Source organism: Falco rusticolus, chromosome 5, assembly GCF_015220075.1.
Source record: "Falco rusticolus isolate bFalRus1 chromosome 5, bFalRus1.pri, whole genome shotgun sequence".
NCBI lineage: Eukaryota > Metazoa > Chordata > Aves > Falconiformes > Falconidae > Falco > Falco rusticolus.
Window position 1 is genome coordinate 69,867,872 of NC_051191.1, and position 24,305 is coordinate 69,892,176.

The 24,305-nt window shown below is 39.9% G+C and overlaps 1 protein-coding gene across 7 annotated transcripts in view; it reads left to right on the forward strand.

Moving 5' to 3' along the window:
- CALD1 (caldesmon 1) overlaps positions 1-24,305 on the forward strand; it is a 202,822-nt gene that overhangs the window by 172,862 nt on the left and 5,655 nt on the right. For all 7 annotated transcript variants that reach the window (XM_037388086.1, XM_037388080.1, XM_037388081.1 and 4 more), the window contains 7 exons: positions 2,908-3,056; positions 8,006-8,261; positions 9,867-10,007; positions 17,269-17,312; positions 17,403-17,481; positions 19,737-19,874; positions 20,855-20,947. In XM_037388086.1, the coding sequence (XP_037243983.1) occupies positions 2,908-3,056; positions 8,006-8,261; positions 9,867-10,007; positions 17,269-17,312; positions 17,403-17,481; positions 19,737-19,874; positions 20,855-20,947 (900 nt within the window). The remainder of the gene's footprint in view (positions 1-2,907; positions 3,057-8,005; positions 8,262-9,866; positions 10,008-17,268; positions 17,313-17,402; positions 17,482-19,736; positions 19,875-20,854; positions 20,948-24,305) is intronic.

Genomic DNA, 24,305 nt, shown 5'->3' on the forward strand with positions numbered 1-24,305 from the left:
AGTTGCTGTTCTCATGGTATTTGGGTATGGTAGTTGGCTCTAAATGGAAGCCCTAGACCCAGATGCCCACAGCTTTTAAGTCACCAAGTAATTAAGCCCAAATAAGGAATTAAATTTGCCAAATGGCTCCAACCTCAGTAACTGATTCACTGTGGTCTGAAGGTGTTCAGACTCTAGATTTAGAAATCTCAGCTCTCAAATATTAGCATAACACCCTAACAGGAAAGAAGCAGTGTAGAGAAATATTAAAATATAAATAGATAAAGCTGGAAATTAGCTAAACATACTTTTGGTTGTGTTCCATCTTGACTTGACGGTCAAGATTTGTGAGTGCATGTGAACTGTTTTCAGCAGTTCCACGTAATACCACCTGTTTACTCCAACTGGAGTCAGTGTAGTCCTTTTTACTGAATTTATCAGAAGCTGAATTACTCTGTAATTTAGGGAAGCACTGAGACAAGGGAAAGTACTTTTTCTGTTACCTGCCTTTGGAATGGGATGTAATGGTTTCTGCTTCTGTGCTAATGGATCTCTGTTTTAGCATTAAAATTAGTAGGAGAAGTATTGGGCCCAAAAGCTGTGTAATGTTTCTGTAATATCTTGTTTTATCATCTTTTTGAAAAAAGAGGCCAAGCTGTATTAGTGGTTTTCTTAAATGCAGACACATTGCCATAATTCCTAGTGGTTTCTGAAATGCTATTTCTTAACCTATTAATTTTTAAACTGTATTGTTTTAATATTAGTTTTCTCAGTGATTTCAATTAAGATGTAAGAGACATGACCATCCCCAGTGGACTTCAATACATCAGGCAGCTGGAAGTATTGGCTTTTTCATGAGACTTAGAAAGGTCTTGATGAAAATCTCAGCAAAGGAAATCCTGTGCTCTCAAACTCCCAACACAGACATCCTGGCATGTGAAATCTTGCAACAATCAACATCGTCGGTTTTGGTATCACCCTGACTGGGACTGATGGGTTAGGAGATTGCTAAGAGGCAGCAGAGATTTTTGCTGTGAACATGATCATGAGCTACAATCTTGGCCAGATTTGGGAGCACCCAGAAGATGTTACAGTCTGGTGGCATTCATTAGGCTCTGTGAATAGCCCTGGTTGTCTCAGCCCAGCTCCTAGAAGAAAGAAAACCATTCCTTGAGGCTGCTAGTAATAATGGTCTTGTTTGCTAGCAGTTGCAGCATCATGGCCAAAGAATGCACAGTCATGGAAACTGAACTGCCTTTTGTCCATCAGGGCACCTCTGCCAGGTCATGGCTAAAGCCCGTTGGCAGGAGAGAGTGAGGAAAGTCTGCATTGCTGCTGCCTGCTCTCAGGACAGAGCAAATGCCTGTGTGGGTTGTGTCCAACATCCCTCATCACTGGCAAATTTACTCGAGTAGTTTAACGACCCAGTACTGACTTGTAATGTGTGCCACCTTGGCATTGTCTGTCATATCAGTTTCTGTGAGCAACCAAACTGGCTTCATGTGAAGTCACAGGCTGATTTTGGGACTTTACTCAGCAGCTTCATTCAATGCCTTAGGAGGATCTTGACTTTGAAGACTCTGAACTCATCCTTTATTGATAAAGATATTACATCTCTGGAAATTCCTTTTTGATGAGAAAGGATAGAAATATGACTTGATTTGGATGTGGGTGTGTGCATTCATTTTTTATTTCAAGATGCATCTTGGAGCACCATAAAAGAAGTTGTGTTGCAGACAGGACTGTTAGAGAAGTTCTTTCTCTTTCTAGTTAGCAAAGGAGATGGCAAAAGCCTTCCAAGGCAGAAAAGTATTTTTTTTCTAAAGGTGTTCATATGAATTTTTCACTGAAGATATTTCTTACTGGCCAGCTACAATATTCCTCCAACACAGTAGAGCTGGGGAAAAAAAAATTTTTGGACATAAATATTTCATCTACTGCAGTTGACAGTTTGTTTAGGCTCGTAATCTAGCTAACTGAGTGGGAATAATTCTACTTGAGCATAAAGAACTTCAATCAGTTCATATCCTTCTCCTCTTATCAGCATCTAGCCATGACTCAGCATGCTGATATCAGTCCATCTGGGGTATTGATAAATACTTCAAGCTCAGAACTCTGAAGCAATACTGGAGAGTGAAGTCCGTGCACTACACTTGATTACTATTAAGAATTTTATGACAAAACTTTGTAGCTATAGAGGGAATTTTTTCGCTAGTGTTTCCAGAGAGAACATTTGCTTCTTCATAGGTTTAAATATTAATGTCTGATAACACTATCCATGACTAGCCCCTGGCAGGACTGTGCCTTTTTGTCAGGGCAAGTTTTACTCTGATATAAAGAGAATTTTGTGTTTTGGCCATTATTCTTACAATACTGAAGTATCCATCTGCTATGACACTGGAAATAATATGAACTTTGTCAAGCAAACTTGATTGGTGAAGGTTATGTGTTATTTCTGCTGTGACAATGCCCTAAACCTTGTACCAAGAAGGTATCAACAAACCTACTCCCAATGAGTTTGCAACCCAAGATCTTAATAGGCAACAGATGTATGATGCTGCAGGAAGAGGGGTGGGGTGCAGTTGCAGAATGAAGCAATGTGGGAGCATAATCCTATGGCTGCAAAAAACCTTCACAGAAGACTGATAATTTTATTCGAAATGTTTTCATCTTTAATTCAGGTCAGGACAGCAGGGTGGTGGTTGGTCACAGTTTAGAGCTTTACAGACTACTTCTGCCATAAAGCACATTAACATTTTGAATACACTTGCTTAGGTAATCATTAATACCGAGAAAATTGTGTTCCTCACCTGTTACTTAGAATGTCTCATTGCAACTTATTTTCTTTTTCTTTTTCTTTTTTTTTTAAATTCTTTGTTTTGTTTGTTTCTTGGTTTTGTTCTATGATTTGTGGTATCTACTGAGCAGGTAAAAGATGACAAGGATAAAGTCAAAGCACCAAAAGATGAGATGAAAAGTATCTGGGATCGTAAGAGGGGAGTTCCTGAACAAAAGGCACAGAACGGAGAACGTGAACTCACTGCCTCAAAACTTAAATCTACTGAGAATGCTTTTGGGTAAGTTCCAAGTAAGCATTGGGCTTGCTTATGTTATAGCAGAGCAGGGGGCCATCTCTGGGTCTCTGCTTAACAGCCTGGTAGCGGCTGAGTAGAACACTTGGGTTGGCAACCTCAGAAGAGGCTCTAGCATTCATTGGGTTGTAGGTATGAGTTAAAGCTTTTGGCCTGTTTTCTAATGAACTGCCCCCACATTGTTGCAGTAACAAAATGAAGTACAGAGAGCAGATGTAAATAGCCTTGCTCCCTCACCAGAGACAAGTGGCTTGTTTTCGCTCTGCTGGGGCTTTCCTTCCTTAAAGGATATTTATTTCTAATATCTGCACAGAGGTCGATAATGACAACAGCCTAGGTTTTGTGTTCTCTAATTTTTTGTCAGATCTCAGCCTTTACTAATTAACCTATTTCCAGTTACTCACCTGCTTTTAATCAGACTCTGCATGTCAGTACGGAGCAGTTCGTAACTGTTGAAAGAGCCTCTCCCTTGATTTCAAGGCAAACCTTGGAATTAATGACTTCTTTATAAAAGTAGTTTTTCAGTTAGGCAAAAACCTCTCCTAGCCAAAGTGTTCTACTTTTATCTTTTTTTATAAGCTGTGCCACAGCTCAATTTTTATTTTTTCCCTTTTCAAGGAAACATTTGCCTTGTGGTTATACTGGGAAATTCAATGAAGGTGGCAAATTTCTAGTGAAAAGTTTATTAAAAAAGGATTCTGCCTGCTAAGAGGAGGGGGTACATGAAGCAGAGCAGAAGTTCTTCCTTGTAGCAGAAAACCAAGAATGAGTAGGTTAGAAATCTAATCTTTTTTCCTTCTGAACCTCTCTTCCTCTTACTTTGATACAGCCAGAGAAAAGGTTAATCTCTCCAGGCACTTTGAGAAATCTGTGCATGGCAGATGGGATTTGCTGTTGTATCTCAGCATTCCCTTCATGATTCTTCCGGGAAAAACAAACTTTCTCAAAATAAAATGCGGTTCAAAAGTCCCTGGAGACACCCTGACCTAAGGCCAAAAGACAGACAGAGGTGGAGATGGAATAGCAGGAAATTGGCCTTGCTCAGAACTGTCCTGCTTCATGACTTGGGTCACATCATCAATAACATGAGAATGGTTTTCTAAAAATATTTTTGTTGTGTTTTCATTTGCTTTACTTCCTGTGGGAGACAGGCCTTAGTGGCAACATGTAGATTTGAGTTTCCACTCTTTTTTTTTTCTTCTGTTTTTCTTCTACTATTTCCCAAATGTGGGAAGAAGCCTGTTAAATAGCCTTTTATCAGCTGAGTAGAAGACATGGATTGGCAATGTCAGCAGAGGCTGTAGTGTTCATTGGCGATTAGGTATGAATTAGAGCTCTTGGCCTATTTTCTAATGAACTTCCCCCATGCTGATGGGCTTTGTTTGGAACTGTCTTTATTCTTGCTTTTACGTGAACATATCAAATACTAGTTAGGAAGCATGTAGCTTGGCTAACTGCGGTGGTGAAGACCTGAGAATAAAATAGGGTAGTGGAGGCTAAAGAAAAATCTTACCTGTGTCTACTTCAGTCAGTAAGAGAAATACAGAATAAAACTCCATTTTATGCATCACAATTTCTCCTCCCTAACTGTACTTGCTCCAGAAATACGGCCAAGCAACCAAGACCAGAAAAAGATATGATGAAAAATATTTTCCCCCAAGACAATCTGCAGAAAGAGAAAGCTTAAAGAAAATGAGCAGTTGCAGAAAATGAAAATGTTGGTGTTTTTCAACTGAAAATTGAAATCATTAAACTCAGGGAGTTTTTTTTAGCTTACCGTTCCCATCTCCCCTCCCAGCTGCCTCCCTATGCTCATACAGGACTACAAAAGCCCTAAATATGATGTAACATGGGGTTTTTTTCCATATTATTCTGACATTTTTGGCTCCCACAAGCCATTGCTTTCCTTTTCCTCCTTGTCTGAAAGCTGGAACTCTTTCTCCACCCAGCATCTCAATATTGATTTCCCAATGTCAGCAGTAGGGAACAGAGATTCCCAGAATCTGTTGAAAAGAGAGGAGTTTGGGAGGTGGAGAAAAATAAGAAGAATGACGGCCAGTTTGTTGATACTATTTTGAATTGTGCAGAACCAGTAGGGAAAGTCCTGTAAACTGCATGAGAATAAAATAAACTAGAAACTTTAAAAGTGCTTCTTTGTAAGGAGAACAAAATAGGCAATTGAGGTCTCCAAACAAAAATGTTAAGACTAGGTTCTACCTTTGGCTTCTATCAGTTGAAAGCTGAGAATAGCTGTTAAATTCATTGAGGCTATCTGTACTGAAGTCATTGAGGATTAATGTTTCTTCTGTGCTGATATAAAACAGAGTGGCTATTTATTAAGAAAATCTTGGCAAATGTTATGTTCTTAGCTCTCTTAGTTCTGAGGTCTGAGTATTTGCCCTTGCTGGGGATACCATTATGTCTATCAGAAGTGACCTTTTGCATCTTAATTGTCCCCAAAGCTTGCAGGTCTGGGTGGGCTGGCAACACAGACTTCAGAGCCAAGAGACAAAAATAATTAAAAATTGAAGAGGTTCCTGGGATGTTTGCTATAGGAGATTACAACCTTGCAATGAAGCAGGACCATCTTAAAATAGCTAGGGATTTCTCATGGCCTGTGCAGGATAGATGGACTGGTTCCTTAGAAATACTTAGTGCCTTATAGAGGCGTGTGGAACATTTTGAGTTCTCGTTACCTCTGCAAACTGAATCAGAGGTATTTCAGGCTGGACACACGAAATCATACTTCACACCTCAAATATTGGTCCTCACGTTGTTTTTGAGTGGGTTAAATAAAATTTCAAATAAAATTTCCAGTGTTTCCTCACAATGCTTTAGGTAATTATGTATTTATTTGTCATTGAGAAAGCTTGAGTTCCTTTTTTTAATTAGGCATCACTACGTGACGCAAGCCCTTATTTGTGATCACTTACATTAACTTGATGTTTATGGTAAAGGGTGATCTTGTGGTTCTACTTTCATGGTTTAAGTGATTCCATTGCAAACACACTTTTAGGAATAGGGCCTGGAACAGAAAATAATTGTGATAAGGTGATATTATGGAAATATACATTATATACTTGTAACTTTAGGTTAGAAAATCAGATATGAGAGTGTACTGAGGGTACATACATTCACAGACCCCTGGGACATTTTTATTTTTTTTTCTTTAGCCTGACTTTGCGATGTTACACTCTTGCATAGAGAAGACACTCTAAAACCATGTAAACACATTGCAAAAGAAATGCCAGGTCCTACTACTTTGGTGTTGAACTTGCATAGATGAAGTACAGCAGCTGAATTCACATAATAGCATCAATTTGGTTATGCTACTTTGCCTTATGGTTTTTAACAATACAATTCCTAAATCATGTATGCCATGCTAGAATCAAATTTCATCCAATGTGGTAAAATCACATGGGGGCAGAAAATTCTGTTAGTAGATTCTATTGTGATATTGAAACCACAGATAGTTCAATTCTGGTCCTACAACCTCTTTTATATGGTTAGTTCCGTCTGGATGAGGTGCCTATCTGAAAAGCAATATTGTAATATTGGGTGTGATTCACCAGACTGAAAATTTATGTGGTATTCTTCATATTGTCATCTCTAATCTGATCATCTTTAGCAGTTATTGTTATTGTTGGAATGCTTGATTCGTACTGTCTTGTGATACTATACTCTACAACGCTCTGGTTGCGTTAATGAAGTCATTAATATCCAGCTTTGTTAAATGCCAAAAGAACAGAGCAGAAAGCTTTTTTTAAAAAAATCCCTTTCTGTCTCTTGTGAATAGCACACTGATACCTCTTAGGTACCTATCTCCTTGTCAGCAGTAATATTAAACGCACTCAGGGAGCAGACATTTGTCTAAACACTGCTGTAGTAATTGTTTAACTAGGTGATGCTATCTGACTCTGTTGAAAGTATGCACTTCACCTATGCAGATTCTTTGGGGTTTGGGGCTTTTTTGGGTATTCTTTCTGTCTCATATATTACATTTGGTTGGAAAACTTCTGTTTTCTCTGGTGGAAAGTTGCCATAAATAAATAATTTCCAGTTCCTTAATAAAGAGTCATACTTTCCCTGGAAAATCTCAGCAAAAGATCTGATGAACCTTTCTGTTCATACAGGCTGGGATAGTTAAAGTGATAGGTGTTATAGATGAGATAGGAACCTTTTTAGGTTTTCAAAACACTGTTGAAGCTGTAAGGTTCTGTCCCCTCTCTTATCTCCTTCTGTTTTTCCCAAGTCAAGTAATTTGTTCTGTCCCCAAAGATGCTTGTTTTTTTTCTAGAGGGTTTATAAAAAAATACTTGCCTTTGAAAACAGAGGATTAGTGTATCTCTAATTATATAGAACATTGCATAATAATTTTGCTATGATTTTTTTCTGTGTAAATTTATCTTACTTAAAATCAACAGAGAGCGGTTAGTTAGGGGTTTCCATTGTTTTGTTTTCTGTATGAAACACAATAAGCTTTTGGAAGTGTTTCCTTTGTACACAAACTGCAGAGCAGAGGTGTGAAACTGTAAGAGTTTACTGCATACCATAGAGATGCTGATGAGATATGATACCTCTTACTGAAGTTACATGAGATGTTAAATATTTCAAGCTGAGTTACTGAATTCTTTTAAAAACGGAGGTGTCTTGAGTTCTTAGGCAGGGTGGCACAGCTCATGTGCACACAAGCATGAGACACTCCTTCCTCACTGACAGTGGATGGGAGAGGTGCTCCTTTTAGTATCCCAGCCTACCAACTCCTGATGAAAATGTTTTGGGCCTGTCATAGTTTGCATGGAACAAAAGGTCTTATAAGGCGATATCTTTATGTGCCAGGCTGTTGTGTTGCTGTTGAGCATGTGGCAGCAGGTGGCTCTGGCCAGGAGGGGAAAACCTGTGGTGCATCACCTTCTCTTTCATTTCTTTCCCAGCCGCTCCAACTTGAAAGGGACCACAAATGCAGAGGAAGCAAAGCTGGGGTCTCAGGTTGAGGCTGGAAAGTGGCTAGAAGATCAGCGCCGTCGCCGAGGTGAGAATGAGGAGTTTGAGAGGCTGAAGGAGAAGCAGCAGGAGGCAGCAGCAGAGCTGGATGAACTGAAGAAAAGGCGGGAGGAGCGCCGGAAAATCCTGGAGGAAGAGGAGCAGAGGAAGAAGCAGGAGGAGGCTGAGAGAAAAGCCAGAGAGGAGGTAAATGTAAAATACAAAGTATTTGACTCTGGTTTTATTCCCTTGTTGTTACTACTTTACTTCCACTGGCCCTGGGTTAGTTGAAGACACTTTACAGCAGTGTCTGCACAGACACTTTTAGGCAAAAAAGTTGGTGGCGTTGGATGTTGGTGGGTCTGTATTTAACAAGAGGGCAAAATAAGGCCAAGAGGGACTGACTCATAGGTGAGAAAGAAGCGTGTAACAAAGAAGGTAAGACCAAACCCAAGCATACAGGCCAAAGTGTGCTGCTTCTTGCATCTAATGTTACTGTGTGGAGAATGGCTGCTGTGACTTTGCCTCATGTTACACCCTTTAACTGGGCCCTCTGGGTTGTGTGCTTTTCTGGGCATTGCTGTTTCTTAGTGTCTGTCAGGAGATGGTCTGTTGCCACAAATCTTGATTTCAAATATGCTACCCAGCATTAAAATGGCCCCATTTTCTAACCCTCAGATTTAACTACAAGTATGCCATATTTGATATCAAGCGACCACATCACATAGATGCTCTAGGGAGGACCTGAGGTAAAACGTACAGTCATCCAGCATAGAAGGAAGTGTTACAGTTTGAGCCTTGGGAAGGGCAGGGCTCTAATATATGTCTTCACAAGTCAGGATTTCACCTGCGGTAGTTGCAAATTTCTTATCTTCTTGGGGATGGAAAAAGTTGGGGGCAGTGTTATAGCCACAGAGTTTGTAATTTATTCAGGGTGTCTTTTTGAAGTTACACAAATTTAATGACAAAGTACATGTCAATATTCATCTGCTGCAGATGAGCTGGAATGCTAATGTTATGTATAGTTGTGATGGACTAGATCTCATTAGGAAGATATTCTTGTCTAATTAAATATTGAGTACCCAACCACATCTGCTTGCTTGTACTTCCTCTGCCAAGGGACTCTATAAATAGGATTTCCAAATCTCTGGTGCATCATTTAGGAATCTTAGTTGTTTGGAAAACAAATGGTAGATGAATAATAATAGTATGTGGCAGCTGAATGCCAACTGCTTTAATATATTAAGCTCTTTACAGTAGAACTCAATAGAGGCTGAGATTGCACAATACCTTGCTGGTCAGACCCTGCTGACCAGTGCTCGTAATGGTTGTGCTTTGACTTGTAGTTTATGAAGTAAAAACTCATGTTATCTCTTTGGAGGGAGACTAAACCTTCAGGGTTTGTGGCACCTATTGATTTTCCCTTGTGAAGTATTAATCTTGGCACAAAAGTGCCAGAGTAGATGAATAGAACAGTACAATGATGATACATGAGGATACAGAGAAAGTGAATTTGTGTATGTTTATAAATGCGGTTTTTTTCTCTCCTTAAGTAGCACTATATGGCAATAAATCTGGTGACCTCACTGTGAGGAGACACTACAGCAGCACAGACTTATGTCTTCACTGCTTCCTTAACACTGTGATGGATTAACAGCAGTATATTCCTGCATTTCAGATAGGTCATTGAACTTTTTTTGACTGACATAAAAATCTGTTCTTAGAAGATTTGGTAAATGTTTGCAGGATTGCAAAGCTCTGTAAAGGTGATGTAGTTTCTGAAAGAATAAGTGACGTTTCATATTTTTTAAGGAGGAAAAGAGGAGAATGAAGGAAGAAATTGAAAGAAGAAGGGCTGAAGCTGCTGAGAAACGTCAAAAGATGCCAGAAGATGGCATATCTGAAGACAAGAAGCCGTTTAAGTGTTTCAGTCCTAAAGGTTCATCTCTCAAGGTAACTCCTCTACTAACATCTATGTAGTACAAAAAAAGTAATAGGGGTTGCAGTCCAAACCAACAGCCAGACACCAAAGCAATGTGAAAATACTTGAAATCAGACTTGAGACAGTGCTCAGAAATAGATCTTAGCCTGAAACTTTTAGCTGAAAGACTTCATTCATTGGGGTGATTGAAAATTAGAGATCCTCTCTAAAAATAGAATCTAGAGAAAAGTTACCTGTTCTTGTTGATGAAAAACGTCTGAAAAGGATCTTCAGCTTCAAGAGAAAATTATTTTGGAAATTTAAAGCTGTATTACTGCATCGATTTTCAGCGTTGATTTGTTACAGGAGTGCTTTGTGAACTGGATAAAGATCACAAATGTTCTCTCTCTCTTTCTCCTTCTGCATCCACAATTACTTTCTTCCTTGCCAGATTACTTTGTCTTTAACCATATCCAGCCCAGTCATCATTAATTGAAACTGCCCCATATGGGAGTTCTAGTTTATGTCTAATCCCCCTAAAAATAACATCTAGAAGTACTGGGCTGGATTTCATTTTCTTATGTAACAGGGAAAAAAACAAACCCTTCTGATGCTGCAGGAATTTCTAAGTGGTCTTTTGTGGCCTGTTTTATATTGGAAGTAAGATAAATCAATTAAATGGCCTTTCAGCATGGAAGAGGAATCCTGCCGCACTGAAATTATTGGGAACTTTGTTTTGGTATTCAGTCCAGTTGCTTTCTCAGCTTAAGCCCAAACTTCAGAACTATTAATTGTTTTCAGCTATCTTCCTTTTCTCATTTTGTGTCGTTAGTCATTTAAGAATCCAAAATGTTTGTCAAAAAAAGACCCCTTAGTGAGCACCAGGAGAGGAAAGAACTGGGCAGGAAGTTATCAGGTAGGAGCTCATTGAAGCATGAAGTGGATCTCCATAGGATTAAGAACTGTATTTTTGAATGACAAATTTCTTTTGGTCAAAATTACATTTCTGCTCACAGAGAGCTACACTTTGAAGCAGCCTGGAGCTTCATCCCTATGCTGTTTTGGGTCGAGTTCTAGCAAATACAGTGTCCAAATGCTTTTGACAGGACTTGCCTTTGACTTCTGAGGCACATCTGAACCTGAAATACAATGACAGAACACATACAGCTGTAAACAAAGATTGCACTTTCATGACTTGCTCCTATTAGATAAACCTGGTCAGACACTATAAATGTGCAGCTTCTTCCCAGCCCTCCTGGGAGGGCTTCTTTTTCTTCCTTCTGTTTATTGAGATGCCTTTTGTGACATAGATTTGGAGTTTTAATTCACAAATGACTCAGAAGAGAGGAAATTATACTTGAAAGCACATAATAGAAAGATATAGATCATAATTTTGGAGAGAGTGGGAAAAAACACTGGATTTGGCAGGAGGTTAATAGCTTTTAGAGAATTTTTGGAGTGATGCTACACTATTTTACTGAGTGTATTTTTAGAGGAAAGCTGGAATTTTCCAAATGTCATTAAGCATCCAAGGTCTATTTTTTTTATGATGGTAATTGCTGATGGTTTTTATGGCTTGTTAGGTAGAAGTTGTTTGTTACAAAATCTGATATATGCAACTCCGTGCACATTTTTTCTCCTTCTCTGTTTCTCTTTGAGAAATTCGTGATACAGTACACATTCCAATCCGATGTCTGTGTGGCCAGAGTAGATGTAATGCTGTTGAACTTCACACCCTGAACTGTTTCTTGGATTTCTGTGGTCAATAGCTGAGGAGAGAATAATCTCATTTTAATAACCTGATCTCAAATTTGGTGTCAAACTCCAGGTTTTAGAAGACAGTATATTTTGTTACCTTTCATTAAGACAGACTTCTCAGGCTGGTCTAACCTGGTTGGTACGCAGCTTTCTCATTGCCTGTTATGCACTGCCCAAGTTATCTTTTGACTTGTAAAACATCTGGCACGTATATTTTCCCTTGATGAATGTATCATCTGGTTAGATGTGTCATGAGTCATGTGAGAACCCTAAATGCACAATTGTGGGTGGGCGGTTGGAATTAATAATGAAAAAAGGGACGCTTAGTATTAAAATACTGTATAATACATGTGCACATTCTGAATTCTCCTGTAACACAGTCTGGCAAAGCACCTTTTTCTCCTTCCTTGTCCTTCTTGGGGTGATAATTTTTGGGGAAGAAAAGTAAGTTCCTGGGAGTGACTTAGATGAGGAAAGTAGGGCATGCTGTTTACCAAGTGAACTACAAGAACAAAGGAAAGAAGGGAAATAAACTGAAAAGCAGTGTGGCATATTACTTATGGACATATATCTTATGGGCATTGCATTTATCCATTAGGCATGGCATGGGCTAGCATGACATGCAGACTCAGAACTGATGTGCAACTCATCTCCATGTATTACACGGCTCATGGAAGCACATATATAAATGTATGTATAGCAACACGGGCATAATATACATACGTGGTTATATTTAGAAAGAACTACTGTGATTATCTAGTCTGGCCTCTAAGAAATCACAGCCTGCACAGTGCTGATTGTTATTTTAACTATCAAATACAGTATTATTACTAACCCCCCATGAGGGCTGGTCCTTTCAGAGGAGACAGTGAAGAGGAAGAGTGCAAAGTAAATACAGATCAAGTTCATCACTAGCTCAGGGACAGAAGCAGCTTGGATTTCTCAGGCCTGGTGGAGTCCCTGTGGGCAGCAGCAGCAGTACCAAACCTCTGTTCGACCTCTGCCCTCTCTCTTGTTTGTTTTTTGTTTTGGTCTTGTTTGTTTGGGTGTTTTTTGTGTGTGTTGTTGGTTTTTTGGTTGTTTTTGGGAGGAGTGTGTGTGTGTTTGTTTCGTGGGGTTTTTTTTAATAAAGACAAAGACTGGAACAACTTCTGCTGCTTTCCCATCCTGCTCCAGCTCATGCTTTCCCTACTTTAGTTCACATATAAATGGTGCTGCACTAGAAGAATGAGATTTCCAGCATAATCTTTGTTCATTTTCCTTTTTAGACAAGTTCATTCCTCATGTTTTCTTTGGGAGGGAGTATTATTGACTTCTTGTATAACTATTCTCTAGGTTAATCAGGAGAGAACAGGATATTTCAATACTAAGTCTCCTTTTGGGGGTAAGCTCCACCACTACAGAAATGCAAAAGCAGTTAGGCACTGAGGGGAGGAAGCAATGGCAGGAGGCCAGGAGCCTGGGATATCTCCTGTCTTTGCAGAAAATGTCTCCTGGGAGTCACAGAAACACAGGATTATGTGGCAGCCTGTGCTCTCTGCAAGGCAATGCTGACAGCTAAGGCAGAAGACAGGACTTTTCAGGGCTTGAGATTTTTTTTTTAATTTTCTTAAAAGCCTGTCTTGTCCTATCTTATTATTGCTCTCAATACCTGACAGCTGGATCAGTGACTGGAAAGAATTAGACTCCACACAATCAGTTCTTCCTAGATGAGCTACTCTTGCAGCTGAGGGAAGGTACAGTGATAAGAATAGGATTTGTGACATTTGTTTTTCCCCGTCTTTGATGCTGATGGCAGCACTCTGGTGTGGCAGGTAAACTGGAGTAAATTGGTGCACTCTGCACAAATGCTGCTGACAGCAGGAAAAAGCCTAACTGTGCTTAATGAAGCAAAAGAGCACATGAGCCACTCGGGGAGGATAAGGAGAAGCTACATTACTCCCAGTGACTACCACTCCAAATACATTTCCACTAGGTTCTTCCACCTGTTGGATTACAATACAGAGACTTCTGTTTTCTGTGTGCATTTCTTATTCCACTTCCTCCTTGACCCATTCTTTGAGAAGAGTTTTCCTATATATCAGTTTACAACACTTTCTTCGAATAATATCTAATACCCAGTTTAAAATTCCTAAGAATCATTTAATACCGTTGTACGAAAGAAATTTTACTGGGCACATCTAGATGTTTTTAGTTTCCCAAGTCACTGGCTCAAATTGTGTGTTAACTCATTCCTCTTCCATTCTGTTTCTGTTCTCAGAGAATGTACAGGCGGAAAACAGAGCACTTTGACACCCACGTTTTAACTGCATTTTAATAGGCACAGTCAGCAATTGCACAGTCAGCAATTGCACAGTCAGCAAACAAAACATATCTATATAATATTGAATGTGGATAAATGCATACATATATCTCTGTATAACACCTTGCTTAATTTATTCCTTGCCACCTGTATGTGCTGACCCTGTTGAGTAAGGCCCTAAACAGGTGTGAGAATCCATATGGTTTTGATTTATGTTGATTGGTTTCATTTTGCCTGACACTACCAGCAGAAGGGTAGTTGTCCATCTAAGCATTTTGTTGTCTAATCTAAGCTTCATTGGGAGTTAACAGAGCAAGTGCCACCCTCAGTGGATAAGCAATCCCACCTTTCCGAGGGTGAGGTGAGCTTTTCCACCTCTCCACTGACTATAGAGGGAACCAAAATGAGTAATTTTAACTAAATGCTTAACTTTCAAGCAACTGAGGTTAGGTGGGAGAGATGCAGCCTGAGATTCTGTGTTCTTTCTATCTGGTCATAATTTCATTAGAGGCAGGCAGGTTGATTTTTTTGCAGTACGTGTGTATTCTGTGTCAGAGGCTTTGGAAAAGTATTCCATGGTGACAAAACATAGTCCAAGTTATTTAACAAGATCCTGTAAAATGAATGCAAGCAAAAAGATTATTCTTATTTCCTGTTTTCAGTTTGAGAAAATATCTTGCATTTTGCGCTAACCACTTTGCTTTGCCTGTTTCTCTTACAGATCTATTTTGTAATACTGTTTACCGTATGTGCCAAACATTTAAAAATCTTTGCATGGAGTTCGTGTGGTGTGCAGTGCGTAAATGACCTTTAGATGTTGCTGTGCAATCTAAATGTATTTGACCTATATGCTGAATACAAGGGTGTTTGTTCTAAGTGTATTCAATGTATGCTTCTGTTTCATGCATACTGTGTGTTGTGGAAGATGCTCTAGAACAAATTCTTATATAAATGTGTAGAAAATGTGTTATCCATTCACGCAAGGCACCTGTTTCCTTGGGCAGAGGATCATGTTCAGCTCTGAGGGCTGCTTCCTAACTCTGCTTTCCTATTTAATTTATTTTCTGGTTTGTTTCCTCACTTTCCTGTTTTGAACAATCCCTGACTTATTCCTGATACCATAGCATGTGCTCTGAGGGCCATTCTTTCCAGTGGGTAAGGAATGAATCTTTGACTTTTTACTACAACCCCAAGAACACATGTGTCTCTTGCCCCCAGCCTGTTCCCCTCTTACACCAATGCCTACTGAGGCCAGGTTTTCCTTCTGTGTAGAAACGTCTTTCCTGCTGCTAAACATTGGAAGACTATTAGGAGTCAGTACTGTTTGCATCATTTAAGATCTGTCCCTTTTGTAAGATTTCAAGTGGATTCTCAGTTCATATGAACTAGAAGATGCTATAAATTATTAGATGGCTACCTCGAGTCCTGATTCTTTGAGATAGTCCGTATTGTTTGTCCTTGCTGCCAGCCAGGGTTTTACTGGTGCAGTTGAGGAATTACCCATTCATACAGAGCAGGGGAGAAGCCAGTGGCACTTGTTGGTATAACTCATCATTTTGATGCATTGCTGGTTACGATCCAGAGCTCAGCGTGGTGGGAAACTTTTCCTACCCTACCATAATCGAGGCGAGGTGACGTGGTTTATGTTACCATCGTAGATCTGTTTAGTGACTTTCAATCAAATAATGTACTTGCTCGTTTTATGGCAATGCCGGCTGTATTTCCTCTGGGTGAAACTAAGTTATAAACTGTGAAGTATGGCAGAAGAGCTGCAGCTCCGGCCCCGGGTGGGTGTGGGTTGTGCGTGGCTCTTCGCTCCTGCTTGGTGTATTGCTGCCGCCTTGTGACAGCAGTGCATTGGGACCGTTGGTACGTACCCGAGCAAAGCCCATCATCTCGCTCAGGACTATATGTAGATCACATACTGGCAGCTGAAACTGTTAATGTAAATTAGTCTGTAAATTGTGTGTGTATATACGTATTTATTTAGAGCAGTAGAGGTGCCTTTGAGCTGGATTGATGCTAGCTGGAGTTCCTCTAGTGAGCCTGTTTGGCAAATTCTGCGCTGATACTAACTGCCTGAGTTTTTGCTTGTATGGGCTTGAGAAATAAAGCATTCATGCCCTTTGATGGGATGGCTGTGGGGTTTAGTACTCTGTTACAGCCTGGATGCTAAGGGCACTGAGGAGAACCATTTAAAGGAATGGCTGTCATTGCCTTATTTTAAAGGCACGAATGCCACAGCAGTCACTGTTTAAATAATTTGAAAACGGACAACCCATAGTGAGACTGGGGAATCCCCAGGAATCCACCCAGGCTGATTAATAGTAATTTCTATCCTCTGGAGCTGCTTGTGTATATTTTACTCTTAAGTGAAACTGTAGAGCCTGGGACAAGAAGTGGAACAATGCAATGTGGAAGAGGCTTGAGGAAGTTTGATTAAAGTATTTCTCGACCCAGAATGCAAATAGTCCCCTCACACTGTGGAATGTTTAAAAACTTTATTCAGGGATGTAGTCTTCTTCTTTTCAAATTATCAAGAGATTTGGCCTAAGTCTTATGAGACATTAATGATTCTTTTTTCCTGGAAACATTACAATATTTTCCTATACACAGAGAAGAAAATGATGAAATGTAAGATATTGGTTTGTATAATAACAGCTGGTAGATATTGACTCAGCAGGGACCCTGCTTGAACATGAGCAGAATACAGTCTTGACTTGTTTTTTGGACCTCAAATTAAATTGTCAATGTCCTACAAAACCATGCATGAGATAGGGCATGTGGCTGACTCCAAACCTAGCTTAGTCTGATGTCTCAACTCAGAAAAACCTTAATAAATTTGCTGTCTGTCTCAAGAGATACATACTTGCTCTTATACGGGAGATATGAGGAAATTTGACATAAATTTTGTGAATATCAACCCCTTTCGTAAGATTAACTTCTTCCCTTTTCTCCTTTCTGTATTGGTGGTGTGTTCTCTTGTTATAAATAAGGCACTGAAGAAATACACAAGATGCAAACATTAATGAAGAAAATATATCCACCTTTATGAATCTGTAGCATAACAGGCTCCTAACTATAAAACCTTTGTGTGAGTCTGGTGATTTCTGTTGGAGTGAATCTCTTTCAGATTGACCTTTTGATGTTTAAAATGGTGTTTTAGCCTGGCCTTGTACAGGCTGCCTTTCTATTAACTTTAAACTTACAGCTCTTGTTTCTCTCTTCTCTAGATAGAGGAGCGAGCAGAATTTTTGAACAAATCCGCTCAGAAGAGGTAAAGCAATAAAACAGCAGGTTCGGTCAAAACAGCAGTGTTTAATTGGATGGAATAATAATTTATTTCTCTCTTTTCTACTCTTTACAGTGGTATGAAACCCACTCACACAACAGCAGTTGTGTCAAAGATTGACAGTAGACTTGAGCAATACACTAGTGCAATTGAGGTAAGTTAATTCTGGGTCACCGTGGGTCGAGCTACTAAAGGCTTTTGGGACTTTCATCAGCCGATGTTTTACTGTTCAAAAATTGCAGGGATTTTTGGTCACAAACATTTTTAATGCAACTTCAAATAAAATACTTGAGGCACGCCTATAACCAACATCTGGATATATATCTAAACAAAACCTCAGATTTGTGTCCTCCCTTTCACGCTACAATTTACTCTGTCTGCTTTGTAAGCTTGGAGTAGCTCTTGAAGAACTCAGTCAGCATCAGAGTGACAGTCTCATCCTCTTCTTGGCTGATGAGAGTACTGTCAGCAGAGGGCTGGTAGTCATCCTGGGCAAAGCTGACTTAGCAGCTTATTTAGGATAGCAAGGAACTGGGACTGTGTTGCTAGCTGCCATTTCAGAGTGAAATTCCTTGGCAAAGAAAGACACTTTCGTGAACTAGGGAGTTAAGTTGTAACTAAGGAAAAACAGGATCAAAATAAAAAGCAGAATTTGGCCCTAGGTGATTTTGACAAGTAGTGGCTAGTAATTCGCCTTGAAGCCAGAACTGAGGGCTTTTTTTTTTCAAGGACCAAGGAAAAATAGATGTTTGCTTTTTTAATTTGTTTTGGGGATTTGTAGGTATTTTTATAACTCAGTGAGTAAAGGCAATGTGAAAGCTACTGATTAATATAGCAGGCCAACTGGACTGGCTTGGTGTCATGGGACTAAAATAGTATAAAAAGGGATATCATCTTGATGGCTGTGATTAAGATCTAGCACTTCTTCATTCCCTGCTGGATTTTGTTTTCTCTTCTTGTTCACATATAGAGTCCAAATATGGTATTCCATTAACTCCACTCCACTGGTTAGGAGTTATTATCCTTTAACTTAAAGGAAACCTTAGTAATTAAAGATCAATTAACAAAGGCTTTTTTCTATGACTATTGCCTGTTTAAGCTTTCTGCTAGGCAGCCTATCAGCGCTGGAGAGTTTTATACTCTGTGTGAGCTCTTGATGAAAAAAGTGTATCCATGACAGTGCTGAAGGCTTGGGCTTGTCTGCAGCACCTATGTCAAGCTGAAGGTAGCTCAAACCCCTCCATTAGAGATGAATGTCAGCATGGCACCTGGTAGTCTCTGTGTCATCAAAGTAGGAGCATAGAGCTTCTGTCCTCCTGCTTCACTTTGTGCCTTTTCTGGAAGAGACATAACAACCCTAGAAGTGACAAGGGCTTTAATTTGGCACTGGGGTTTGATGGTGAACTCCTCAAACAGAGTGGATGGATGGATTGGAGGTACAGCTCTGTCTGTCATAAGAAATATATGTAATAGTGAAGTCAAGGTTTGCCGACCCATGAACAGTGAACCAGCCCACCCACCAGCTTACATTAGGTTCTTCAGTATATTCAGTAGGGCTGTGCTAAGATCCCAAGTCTTTATGCTCTGTTTAGATATTAAAAAGCATAGCTCTATGGCAAAGGGCAGGCAGTGCACCTTCACAGCTACATACAGCTCCCATCTGACTGGAAATTATTCCTTTGTTGAGTTTCTGATTTTTCCAGAAGCTGCCAAACCTGACTTGCTTTGCAACTACAGAGGCAAAGACTCAGCTTGTACAGGTTCCTATTCTCTTCAAATCTGTCTCAGGTAAAATGAACAAGAATTTTGAAAAGAAGGAACAGGAGCAGTTTGGTAAGCTGGAGTGTTTTTGGTGACCATGCAAAACACATGCTGGCAAAAATACCCAAACAATCCCCATCTCTTTTAAAGAACACCTCATTCCAAATATACTGTAATTGCTTGAATCCAGAGCTGTGAGGTTGTTTTCTGGGACAGATGAAGCAGAGTCTGATGCTGAATGATAGGGCAGCCTTTTCCGCCTACTTTTGTATAAGGATTTCCTTAGCTGTATCCCTGAAAGAGCCATGCTTACAGGATGCAGGTGCTAATACTTGAAAGAGGAAAAATGCAAGCCTTGGAGCAGTTATGTGCAGAGCTGTGGTTTGCCACGAGCTTTAGAAATCTAACAAATGCAAAAATCTAAGTGATTGCAGTTTTCATCGCCAGTCGTGTCAAGGGCGCAACCGCAAATCAAAAGGTGGAGAGTCTTAGTGGCACCTCTTGAGCTGGGTACTCCTTTCCTTCTTTGTGTGATCATTGCTAAAACCACTTACAGCTGCTGCGTTCCTCAGCATTGCCCCAGAGTCAAACCATCCTGCAGCTCCAGTTCTTAATGCCAAATGCCAACTGGCCTCAATTCTTCTGCAGGGCACCAAGGCTGCAAGACCAGCTAAGCCAGCAGCCTCTGACCTTCCAGTTCCAGCTGAGGGTGTCCGTAATATCAAAAGCATGTGGGAGAAAGGGAATGTTTTTTCATCACCCTCTGGGACAGGAACACCAAATAAGGTATGTGTTTAATTTTACATAGTGATTATAAAGAATTATGTTATGGACCTGACCTTGCCATTCATGTTCCTATGAGCAAGCCTGGCTGCTCCTCTTGACATCAGTGGTGAAGAATGTCCCAAAAGACTCTGAAGTCCTCGAAAACTCACAAAATTGTGTGGCTGCAATATTGAGTATAATGGAAGAATTCAGTGACATACTGAGCTATGTTATGAGACATTCCAGAGCCACATCAGATTCCTTAGACAAATGTATCTGGGTACTTCAAGTGATGTACAGAGAAATTCTTTGCATTGGGAAAGATTCTTTTGGGGCACAGAGGAGGATTAAACAGGCAAGATAATAATGATGTTTTATAGATAATGCATTAAAGCATTTTTGAGACACATTCTTTTTGTAAAACCTTAAAGCAACATTTCCTTTCTAGAAATTGATGTGAGTTGATGAGCATTCATCATAGCTAAAAATCTGAGCTATGAGTTGAAGGAGGTTTTTACAGATAGCCATGAAATTTCAGTAATTTGCTCTAACCTTTTAAAGATTGATTTTAATGATTTAAATTTTAAGCCACTTAACTCCTCTGTTATGTACTTTTTGGAAAAAAAATAGTTTAATGAAACAAAAATGTAGACTTAGACTGGTCTCTCTTCTTCTAGGCTAAAGATCTTTTTTCCCGTTGGTCTGGGGTTATGACAGAAACAGCAAGTTTAAGTATAACATTTATTCCTGGGTTAGCACTACAGTGGATATGATTTGGTCAGCCCACATTTATAATTCATGAAAACTAGAGGGTAGTAGTACTGTGTACTCCATAGGGACAATATCTTCAGAGCACACACAGGATGACTCTTAGCTAGCCATAGTCTCAGTGAGGACCTCTATATTAAACTCAGGCTTGGCTTTATTTTTAAATCTAAACCATGGAAAATACAGCAAAAGCTATTCTGAAAGTCTTCTGATTAAATTTTATTATTTTGCAGGAAACTGCTGGACTGAAGGTTGGTGTCTCCAGTCGTATCAATGAGTGGTTAACTAAAACCCCAGAGAGCAACAAATCACCTGCAAAACCTTCCGTAAGTAAACTTGGGACAACCATCTCTTTGGTCGGTGGATTCTCTCCCGGGCCAGAGGTGCTTCCTCAACTGAATGGTCATTGGAGGAACCTTGCTGCCTGTCCTCTCTTGGCAGCTCACAGAGGCCCTGTGGCTGCTGACTCCTGGCTAGTCGGAAAACAGGGGAGATGAAACAGGGCAGTTCTCACCTTAAAGCTTAGGGGTGCTCTAAAAATACAGTGCTCACAGAAGTGCTTCTCTGGTAGAGAAGGACATTAATTTACCATCTGTAAAAGCCTTACCATTAATTTAGAAATTAATGGCCATAGACCTTGGATGAAACACTTGTGCTTTGGCTCTTGCCCTGTAAAAATCTTCCAAGTATATTTTTAAACACAACTGAAATACTTTAATCCTCTGAGAGTCTAAATGTCATTTCTAATGAAGGCCATTTAGCATGCCCATTACTTAAGCAGGAATCAGAGCAGAAGATGCTGTCAGAGTAATAAGCTGGGATTGTGGGAAGCAGCAGTGTGGAAGTGGGAAGGAGCAGAAACAGGTGATAGTGAGCTGGGGAAGGGTATGGATGAGGAACTGGAGCCGTAGGTGTCCATACTGGAGGATGGCAGGGCATCATTGGTGGTGTTAATGATGCAATTTAGGATTTTATTAAAGAACTGGATTCTTCCCATCTACTTGTGTAGTGTTCTACTGCCAGTCCACTTGCCCTTTATAAAAGATTCAGCCTGAAAAACACATTCTCAGTTCACAATCTCGGTTGTCCCAAAATGGAGCTTGAAATTTGCAGCGTTGTCCCTAATGTCAGTATTTATTGATAGCTACATGGAGGTTGTGTCCTTATGGACATGAATCATTTTTCTCTCATTTAAATATCCTGGTTGGCCCAATGAGACCTGTAACCCCAGTTGATACCCTGTGTGTACCATCATCACAGCCAGAATCAACCAGTCTAAAAAGAAAACAACTTTTTTTTTTTTTTTTTTAATATCCAAAAGAAGTAATTTGGTTCTTCAGAAGTTATGCAAATATAGCTAGAATATAGTGATAATACTAAAAAGGTTTCAATTTCCAGGTTATGAGATGCCCATACAAGTGCTAAGCAGACTTATCCTTGTTAATTCAATCAATTTTTCTGTGTATGTAAGTGTTCACTCAGATGATTAAATAAAATCTCATAGCTAAATAGTATGCCTGCGTTCTACTACTACCAGTAGAAAAGTCAGGCATTCTCTCCTCTTTCATTCAACAGTAAAGCACTCTTATTTGCAAAACAAAAAAGCAACGAGTGAGAAATTGAAATCCTGGTGTTGGTTTGGGGTTTTTTTAACTGCTCAGAGTAAACTACACAAAAACAGCCAGTGGTTTCTTCCCTGCCAACTGATTATGCAGCCATGTGGTTTGAAAGCTTGTATAGTTCACGTAAGCATGCCTAAGATCACAGGTGACTGTGCCTTTGGGGCTAGCATGATAGTCCTGGTGGACCAAGATCTGATATTCTTCCCCATATATCTGGCCCTTTTTTCCTTGTTAACTATAGGCAAACTTCCCTGGGTTGTGCCCCGATCTGTGGGTTGCAAATGGTGGAGCTGGGCAGAGCTGGCCACACATGCTTCAGCAGCCTATTGATCAGATTCCAATGGAATAAGGGACTGCAGAGGATGGATTTTGGATTCAAAACTCCCTTTTGCAGGGAGAACTAACGAATATCTTGAGTTATGTATATTTAACATGAAGGTGTGACTCCAACAGAGCATATAAAAAATGTAATATTACAGTGACATTTTATAAATGTTTTTCTCAAAGTCATTTATTTGTCTTTTTGGTCTCAGGACAAAGTGCCTTCTTACCTTGGAAGTAGAGCTGTGAATGATCCTAAAAATCTTATGCTGAAATAACCCTAAAAATTTTATTTTGATTAATGGTATGTTTTATACTGAAACTCAGAAGAAATTTACATATGTAAGAATATTAGAATCAGCATAGGAGTAACTGGTGATAAACTAGTATATATCAGCTGAAGAAATGGCCTCTCTTTATCATTTAAAATGAGGAAATATTGGTGAAAAAAAATCATCTAATGTTGAAAGTGGAAATGTAAATTAGGTGTATGTTTCTCTCCCTCAATTACAAATGGCATTCAGACATCCATCTCAAATGGGGACTGTTGTGCTGTACACATCTCAGGTTGGATGAGATTAATCCTGCACAAAGAATGGCACATTAATAAATGTCTCAAACTTCCTCAATGTTGTCCAAAAAGAGCAGGCTGGTGATCACCATGCCAATCCTGGATCAATGCACTTTGCTGTAGGATAAAGCACATGGTATTGGTGCCCTTTCTGAGCCTTTCAAATTCACCTCTCACTGTATACTTCTCTGTAGTGTAGAATTCAGTTTGCCATTGAGGCAACTGAATATACATGACTACATAAGCATATTTACAGGTATGATAGCTGTCTGCATTTCCGTTATAATTAATGGAAACCTAGTCAGTGCCATCAAGGGGCGGGGGTGGGGTGGAGGGAATGGGGTGTATAGTTTAGCTGTCAGCTTGCTAAAATCTAAGAATCTACTGTTATCTGAAACACATTCAGGTATTTGAAAAATTTACATGGCTCTGGCAAATGTGATGCTTCACTGTGGGATTCTCACGTTATTCTGGAGCAAGAGCTGGAACACTAGTGGGTATTTCAAATAACACTAGATGTGGCTCTGTACACAACTGAAGCAACTCCTGTTTACCAGTTATCTACTGACTATAACAGGAGTGCCTAGGGCTCACCTAGATACCTCTATGAACGTACCTAAAGTTAGTTGTCTTCGTCTGGAGCTCAATGCTGATGCATAAACAATCATAACTGAAGTGTTGGGGTTTAGTTCTGAGTAAGATGCTCTGGAGTATCTGAAGTCTGCAGGAAGCCAAGGAATATGTAAGAGATTAACACCTTTCTGGAGCAGCAGCTGGAGGTCAAGTAAAATACTTCACAGAATCTAAAGAGCCATTAGACTTTGAGAGGATGGCATGCTGCTCTACAGCAGCTTTGTCCTTTGCCTAAAGACAGGCTATCTGAGGCACCCCAGGGTAGTGTGCCTGATCTTCAGCTACTGTCCGGAGTGTTCTGTGAATTCTGTGTAGTATCTGCCAGCCCCACGGGGCTGTGTTAGATGCCCTAGGGCACTTGAAATGGCACTAGACAAATGGCCACAAAGATGATCATAGGGCTGGAGCATCTCTCCTATGAAGACATGCTGAGAGAGTCGGGGCTGTTCAGCCTTGAAAAGAGAAGGCTCCGGGGAGACCTTAGAGCACCTTCCAGTGCCTAAAGGAGGTCTACAAGGAAGCTGGAGAGGGACCTTT